Here is a 9,423-nt window from a genome sequence, read left to right on the forward strand (position 1 = left end):
TGCCTTCGGCTCAGGTCATGATCCCAGGGTTCTGGGATCGAGCCCCACATCGGGCTCTCTGCTCTGCGGGAAGCCTGCTTCTCCCTCTCCCACTCCCCCTGCTTGTGTTCCCTCTCTCGCTGTTTCTCTCTCTGTCAAAAAAAAAAAAAAAAAATTTAAAAAAAAAAAAAAAAAAAAAAAAAAAAAAAAAAAAGAAAAAGAACACAATCCCACTACCATATAATCCCACCACCCACACTGATGACATCTGAATAGATTTCCTTTGTCTTTTTTCTATGCATATATGTATAATTTTATATAATTGAGACTCTATCTGGCACTCTTCTTGACTCACATAACACGGTATTAAATGTACTTTTGTGTCACTTTTTTAAAATATCATTTTAAATGATTGTATAAATTTAATTATTCCAACATAAACAAGAAAAAATGATAATTAATACACCTTCTCTTCCATAATTTTTATATACTCATGAACCCAAAAATAACCAGCCAGAAAGAATTTTTGCTTATTTATTGCTCAGCATGTTTGTTTTTAAATAAAATTTTCTGGTCAAAACTAAATTTTACAATCTTAAGAAACAAGAACAAAGCTGGAAACAACACATTCCTGATCTCAAACTATAGTACAAAGGTATAGTAAACAGTAAGGCATTGGCATAAAAACAGACACACAGATCATTGGAACAGAATAGAGAGACCAGAAATAAACCCATGCATATATGATTAATTAATTTACAACAGAGAAGCCAAAAATATACACTGGAAAAAGCACAGTCTCTTCAATAAATGGTGTTTGGAAAACTGGACAGCTACATGCAAAAGAATGAAACTGGACCAACACCTTACACCACACACAAAAATTAACTCAAAATGGATTAAAGACTTGAATGTAAAACTTGAAACCATAAAACTCCTAGAAGAAAATACATGCAGTAAGCTCCCTGACATAGGTCTTGGAGATGATTTTTTGGATCTGACACCAAAAGCAAAGGCAACAAAAGCAAAAATAAACAAGTGAGGCTACATCAAACTAAAAAGCTTCTACACAGCAAAGGAAACCACTAACAAAATGAAAAGGCAACCTATTAAATGAGAAAAAATATTTACAAATCATATATCTGATAAGGGGCCAATATCCAAAATATATAAAGAACTCATACAACTTAAAAGCAAAAGAATAAACAATCTGATTAAAAAATAGACAGAGAATCTGAACATGCATTTTTCCAAAATCATACAGGCCAACAGGTACATGAAAAGATGCTCAATACCACTACTTATCAGGGAAATGGAAATCAAAACCACAATGAGATATCACCTGACACCTGTTAGAATGGATAGTATCAAAAAGACAAGAAATAACAAGTATTGGCAAGGATGTGGAGAAAAGGGAACACTTGTGTACTGTTGGTGGGAATGTAAATTGGTACAGCCACTGTGAAAAACAGTATGGAGGTTCCTCAAAAAATTAAAAATAGAACTACCATATGATCCAGATATTTTACTTCTGGGTATTTACCGAAAAGGAAATACTAACACGAAAGAGAGAGAGAGAAAAAAAGAAAGAAAGAAGAAAGAAAAAAAAGAAAGAAAGAAAGGAAGAAAGAAAAAGAAAGAACTTGAAAAGATATGAACGGCCATGTTCACTGCAGCATTATTTATAAAGCCAAGACATGGAAACAATCTATGTGTCCATCAACGGATGAATGGATAAAGAAAATGTGGTACACACATGCACACATACAAATATTATTGAGCCATAAAAAAAGAAAGAAATCTTGTCATTTGTGACAACATGGATGGAACTTGAGGGCATTATGCTAAGTGAAGTAAGTCAAACAGAGAAGACAAATACCATATGATCTCACTTCTAAGCGCAATCTTAAAAGAAAAAAATTAATTAAAAAAAATCAAGCTTCATAGGTACAGAGAACAGATGGTGGTTGCCAGAGGTGGGGGTGAGGGTGGGCAAAACAGGTGAGGGAGTCAAAAGGTACAAGCTTCCAGTTATAAAATAAATAAGTCCTGGGGATATAATGTACAGTATGGGGACTATGGTTAATAATACTGTATTATATTTTTGAAAGTTGCTAAAAGAGTGAATCTTAAAAGTTCTCATGATAAGGAAAAAAAATTCTATAATTATGTGTGGTGATGGATGTTAACTAGACTTATTGGGGTGATTATTTCACAATATACACAAATATCAAATCATTATGTTATATATCTAAAACCAATATGTGTATGTCAATTACACCTCAATAAAAATATATATAAATAAAATTCTACAAGTTACTTTAAAATTTACAGGAAGCAGAGGAGAAATAAGATGTCCACTTACAAATTTAGTCAATTGTGCACATGAGGAATCACGTTGCCATCACTGCGACCTCCCCAAATCCACCATCCACGTTAGCACCTATGAATAGCTACTTAATCAGTAGGATAAAGAACTCTCTCAATAATGCGGAGAGATCCATAGTTATTACCAAAAGCTGTATGGGGCAGAACTGAAAGGATGAAAAGAAAAGAAGAAAGAAGAAAGGGAATGACCAAGTTGAATTTGGGGGAGTGGGTAGGGTTGCTACACAGCGATTCCCTAGGTTAACACTCCTCTTCCAAAACTAGGGAGACTTTTGATTCAGAGATATGGACTCTTGGTCCACCATAAAATGTGCTTGCTACTCATTAGCTCTTAGGCTACCTACTCTAGGAAAAGCAAAAGCCTGGTATCTTTTGACTTTTTGCATATGTAAAACAGCAGGCCAAATGTATCCTGGATCTCTCTCATCCTTGAGAATCACAGAGAGTTAATGGTATGTGTCCTGGGAAATGGAGGGCTTGGCTCAGTTAGAAGCACCATGCCCATCACTTATGACAGTATTTTTTGCCCTTACCTTCTCTGGAGTCCCAATATGTGGCTTCAAATAAAGATTACTATAAAAGGGGAGGGGGGAGAGTGTTAGAAATCCCTGACCTCCATTTTAGTGGAATCTCTTCATCCTTTAGAAGCAAATATTCTTTCTATTCTCTTAAGCTCACTTGGAGGGAATGTCCTCTAAAAAAAGAAATTGACTATCCCACACTCACAAAACATGGGTGCACTATCTTGTCATTAGGACCTGAGTATCACTCCAAAATAATGACATTGCCAATGTATTTTCTCTTTTCAAGGCAATTCGAATACTATCCAATTCAATTATTGAAACTATTTTCTGGGCATGTCAAAATAAAAAATATCATGTTTCAAGAGCCTTAATTTTTAAAATAGGCTCAGGGTGCCAGGGTGGCTCAGTAAATTAAGCACCTAACTCTTGATTTTCGCTCAGGTCATGATCTCAGGGTCAGGAGATCGAGCCCTGCGTCAGGCTGCACTCTGAACACAGAGCCTGCTTAGGATTTCCTCCCTCCCTCTCCCACTGCCCCTCCCCCCAACCCCATTCACGTACTCTCCCTCTCTAGAATAAAGAAATAAATCTTTTATAAATAAATAAACAAATAGATAAATAAAAATACCCACTCTCCTTGCAGTTTAATTCTGTCCAAGTTTTCCAACATAGGAAGAAGTTCAGAAACGCTCAGTTTCTCTGCTACAAATGGATTTGCTAGGTCACCCAATGACTTCCCCATCCTGGGGGATCTACCTAACCAATGAACAAACAAAATCAAAACAAAACAGAAAACTAGACCCATACAAACTCAGACTTCGAATATGCAGTCATATTTTGTTCTACCTCCTTTTCTAGCTTTCTCTCACTCTGCTGCTTGTCCAGCACACAAATGACCAGTCTTATCATGCATTCTGTTTGGTCTATAATAAACATGCAGCGAATTGCCTATGTTTGATGATCTAAATGACAACAAAGATCTAATACATTCATTTCAAAATAAACAATTCCAAGTTTTTCAGTTTACCCAAAACAGAGATCAGCAGCCTAATTTAAAACTAAGCAAACTGCATTTTTTTCCCCTCTAAAATTACAGTACAGGACCTAGTGCTAAAACCTTTGTTTACCTACAAAATAAAGTATTAACTGTGATCTAGAGTACCTTCAGAATGTTGATTCAACTTTTTATAAGTGTAATATTCACAGTATTTTTTAACCATGGTTTTCAAAAACTTTGGGGAAGCAAGTATTTGCTTTTGACTTTTCTTCTCCTGTTTAATCCTCCACTGTAGACCATATCCCTTGCTACTGTATCTATCTCACCCTGGTGGGTAGAACTCTCAGTCCCCATCACTGAATGGAACAGTGTGGCTCCCTAGTGCAAATTTCCTGAGAGCCCCTTCCCTGAGCATGTGCCAAGAATCAAATCTTGGCCACTTAGTGCTCTGTGCTCCACATGTGAGCTCACGGCGTGTTGAGCAACCGTGCTAACTGAGATGGATAGCCCTGTCAAACAGGAAGCTGGCGCACCAGGATGCAAGCAGTGGGATACAATGACCTTTACATTCAGAAAAAAAATATCCCTAAAATGGCATGAAAAGTTTATGGGGGGGAGGAGGAGGGATTCTTTTATTTCATTTAGGCACATAGCATAAAATAAAAGCAATGGTGCCTAGTACGCAATTTGCTCGGGATCAAATCTTGAATCCCTTACACAAGAAAGTCGTCAGAGAAAGGAAATGAATCATCCTTTATCACACTGCTTTGAAAGCAGTGGACTCGACAATTCAGCTGTTATTACTGCACCCGACAGGCCAAGCGCTCGGATTCAGACAGCGCTTGGACTCATAATGATCCATGGGGTTACTACCTGCCCTGGGAAAATATTCTTGACCTCTGGTTTCAGGTGGGTTGCTTTCTTGGTAGAATTAAAATCTAATTTAAATACTTAAACATTTTTAAACAGCGATGATCTGCTTACAGAATCAGAGTCAAGGGCTTGGATATTAAATCCCATGTCCTTGGTCGCCATATTTGTAACTTTGTATATATTGCTTAATCTCTCATAGTTTTCTTATCTGAATAAATGGAGGCTCTGACTGACCGTTCCTAGGAATTATATCAAGAGGGACTCATAAAAAAAGTTGCAAAAATCTGTGGCACATATACCAATGTTAAGTAAGAATAATAATATAGAAAATTAATGTATAAAACAAGACCTGGAAGTTACATATGTCTCTCCTTTGGTTATAACACATTATCATAAATTGTACAATTCAATCATTTCAGCTGAAATACAGTAACAATCATTCCATTGGGTCCATTTTTTTTTCATTTTTCAAAGCTTGGGGGATATTTTTATGTTATTTGTTTTGTCAATTCTTTGCCATGAAAGAACAATGGGCTACGCTTCAGAGTGAAGCAACACAAGCTCACAACGGGCTCGCGAGTGCTGTACAATACACACAGAAATAATGATGCAATTTTAATTTTTAATTAAATAGATAAAATGAATTGATCACAAAAACACTGAGATTTTTGTTGTTGTTGTTGTTGTTTTGTTTTTTTGTTTTTGTTTTACTGAATGGACAACCCTAAAACTACAGAGCAATTTTCAAAGATACAAAAGTTTGGTAAAATGCATCCATTTTTTTTTGTATTTAATTAAAAGCTGATTGTAAAGTGCAGAAGCTGCAGGCCTAAAAGCAATAAATAAATTTAGAAAATTGAAAGCTTATAAATCATGTACGGAATTTTGGATAAGTTAGATCAAACATCTCCGCACTCTGAGAGCCCCACTTTAGGGACTCAGAGAAAGTACCAGAGCTATCAATGCCAACAAAACGAAGAGGGTCACTTTAAAATGCAAGTTTATTCTGGAGGCTCTAGAGGTGCTGCCGGTGAAACGCTTCCCAAAGCAACCAGAAAACAAGTCACTGCAAGAGACCCTCTGCTATCTGCTGCTCGGAAAAGATGTTAGACCTGACCATTCTCCTCCAACCCTTGTTTGGAGAATTATTTCAGGAAACACATTCTTCCTCAAATCATGACACACAGAGGTGTGGGGCGGGGAGAGGAGGGGACACGCAGTCCTACCTTGCGCCTGAGCTGCAGAGCTGTGCGAGTACCCCAGGGCCAGGAGCGCGGTCTCCACCAGCTGGCTAAAAAGCACATCTTTTCGAACCAGAACGAACTCTGCATGTTCTTCTCTGTTGTCATATTCAAGAGAGCCATCCAACTGCTCCACCACACAAAAGACAGGAATCATCAAACCTGAAGAGACAAAATTCAAGAGCAAAACACAAACATTACAAAGCAAATCTCAGTCACCGTGATGAGAAGGGAAGAGGCAGTTATAAAAGTTACTCATCTGTGATCGACAATGGTTTCGATTAAACAAGCCTCTTAGTTGGATAGGCCTAATGGGAAAGCTGTGGATTTTTTTCCCCCTTCCTTATTACTATCAGACTGCAGCAGAATCGCCCTGGGCAAAGGCAGAAGCCCTCAGATTCCAGTCATTAAAATGTGGAGTGTGCCCATCAGAGGTGTCCTGCCTGAGACCCTAACTCCAGAGCTGCCACAAAGCTGAGGTTAAGGTGACCTTCCAGACCCTCATAACCTTCATGTCTATGGTTTTATCATTAACTACTAATCGGGACTAGTATTTCCAGATCAGATCTGCTTTTGTCTGGAAATGCTGTAAGAAACCTAGTAGAGAGGCATATTTGATTTCGGGGCCTAAGCTATCAAGTGACTATGTCTAAGAAAGCCAATAGGAATTTTTTTATTTTTTAACAGTTCCTCTTGTATCTTTTATCTAAGTCCCAGCAAATAGGTCATCAATTAGTCTGCAAATATCCTGCTCACGAAAATCTTAACTGACATTTAACTTATGTCAAAACATGCATCCAAATGTAAAACTTTGTCTTTTTTTTAATTATTATTTTACATATTAACACCAGTTACCACTATAAAGGGAATTATCTCTTCTTGTGTTTTCAGAGAAAAGAAGTAAACTACCCTAAAGGATAAAGCAAATTAGTCTAGTTGAAAATCTGTTGAAATCTGTTGTCACTGAAATATTTCTCTGCTTTGTATCAAAGTGTGAAAAGCTAAAAAATGTTTAATTCGCCAAAGATTTTTTTATAAACTGTTTTTTATTTTTAAAAAAGTCATACAGGCATTTAAATCTAAACATAGCCAAGGCATAAGAAGATCAAAGTTTTACCAACATACAAGTAATAAACACGGACTCTGCCCCATGTAATTCACACAAATTAGTATGTTATGGAATAGATCTGTTCTGGGTCTTCTCTCTTCATGCAAGAAAACCAAAAGTTATGAAGGACAGGTGGGCAAGCTGAGAGATGGGGGGAGGTGGACAATTAGTTGGTCATTGCTGAAGGCACTTTACAATAAAAATAAGACCTCTGTGTAAATTACCCATGGGCGTTCTGCCTGTGAGACACAGACTACACAGTTTTTCTAAAAGCCCCTCCCCTCTGCCTAGACCCTAGAAGCCACCTGACTCACTCTGATCTGGAAAGCAGAGAGTGGGAGCAGACACCCTGCAAACTACCAGGTCACAGATGCAGATTTTTGTTCTAAAGATAATACAATGGTGCAACTGGTTCCCATGTGCTAATTATTATTATTAAAGATAGTAAGTATAGGGTGTAATTATTAAATGTAATCATTATTAACAATAATAATACTCATTAAGAATTGTTATCATTAAGGATCATGGTAATTATTATTAAGCCAGTACAACAGTCTAACAAGTCACACCATACCATTCCTGGGACAACTACTGACTCCATGTTCACTCTCAAGAATAATAAGGCAGCATTATTGTTTGTAGAAAATACACTACCTATGGTACAGATTTATAGAAAATAGGAAATAAGGGTGGAGCAGACTGATTGTTTTAGACAAACAAGGAAATTTAGCCTGGCCACATGGTGCCTTATAAAATATTTTTTAGAATTGTGACCAGTACTAGTCTATCAAACGCTTACTTATTTATGCCCAATTTATTCCCAAATGTAGGTAAGACATGAAATGAACACTATAAATTACATTGCCTCCAAATTATCTTTGTGCTCATTCATGTATCCAATTTTTATTCCCTGAACACCTATTGTGTACCAGGTATCCCCTGTGGCTTCAGAAATACAAGTAAGAATAAGTCTGATGTGGCTCCTGCCCTCAATGCTGTTGAAGGTGCTGTAAAATCTTCCTAAGCAAGCATAATGGCATTTTATAGGACCTATCCATCAGAGTCCTTACCAGCAGGGAATAGCCCCCATTTAGACCTTTTAACTCTTACATACTGGTATATGATCTTTGTCCAAGGAAGCAGGTTGATTTCTACTTCTAATGATTTCAGCGTATGCACACATAGGGCCATGTAGTCAATGGTGCCATGAGCCACTTCACCACTAATACCTATGTGTACATAAGTTTCAATGCTGAAAATCCATGTGCAGTTCCTAATGTCAACATCTGAGTGTCACACATCTGGGAATCACAGATAAGGCCTTTCAATGAATCCAGTTGCCTCCATAAGCTATCATGTATCCATTACTTAGGAACCATAAATCTTTTCCAAGTCTATAGTCAACTAAAAAAAAAAACCTAAGACCCTATTAATTTTTTAAAACAGTAACAAATAAATATAGCATGAATAATTTTTAAAAATCAAAGAAAGAAAGAAAGAAAGAAAGAAAAAAAGTGTCAGTGGATAAAAAGATAGGGAGAGTATTTGAAAAGCAATTCAAAAAATAATCAGTGAGTGAGATATGAAATACAACATTAAAGCACAAGGGTCTATACCATTCAGGAACTTATGTTTTGAAAGTGTCATTATCAAAATATTTCCTAAACATTTTAGTCCAGTGATTAAAGAAAGCAATCGTTATCTGACATGAGAACAATAACTCCTTCCAGTCAAAAAGCAAGCACCGATCCTTCACAGGCATCACCTACTTAGAAAGAAAAGAAAAGAAAAAAAGAAAAGGAAAGGCAAGGCAGAGAAAAGAAAAGAAAGGAAAAGAAAAGGATTTTGAAGTCATTTATAAAATAAAATAATATTAACCAGAAGCGTATGACAACAGAATTTACTCTGAAAGCATATATATATGAGCTACTAAAAACAAAGAGATTATATAAAGAAAAACATACCTTTTTACTAGAATTTCATGGATCAAATTTCAATTATGAAATTTTTACAGTGAAACACAATTTTTACAAAAGAAGAGGAAAAAGAGGTGTGATTACTAGTAACAACAGCAAGAGAAATGAAAAATGGTAAAACAGTCCAGTTGGGGTCAAGTGTGAGGAAGAAGAAAATTAAGGCATAGGTTTTAAAAACTTAAAAACAGCAAATCCCTGGCAAAGAAAACTATAAAAGGATGAGTGGGAATATATATCAAAAAAAAGGCATTCCATTTGGTACCCCCTCCCCACTCTCTCCAGGCGAAAAAAGGAAGGAAGGCAGGAAGGAAGGCAGGAAGGAAGGCAGGAAGGAAGG

At 36.7% G+C, this 9,423-nt stretch overlaps 1 protein-coding gene across 1 annotated transcript in view; it reads right to left on the reverse strand.

Moving 5' to 3' along the window:
• The window catches only part of SATB2 (SATB homeobox 2), a 180,964-nt gene that overhangs the window by 153,141 nt on the left and 18,400 nt on the right, over positions 1–9,423 (reverse strand). Inside the window, 1 exon segment of the mRNA XM_021703069.1 lies at positions 5,988–6,164. Coding sequence (XP_021558744.1) covers positions 5,988–6,164 — 177 coding nt within the window.

Source organism: Neomonachus schauinslandi, chromosome 3 (assembly GCF_002201575.2).
Source record: "Neomonachus schauinslandi chromosome 3, ASM220157v2, whole genome shotgun sequence".
NCBI lineage: Eukaryota > Metazoa > Chordata > Mammalia > Carnivora > Phocidae > Neomonachus > Neomonachus schauinslandi.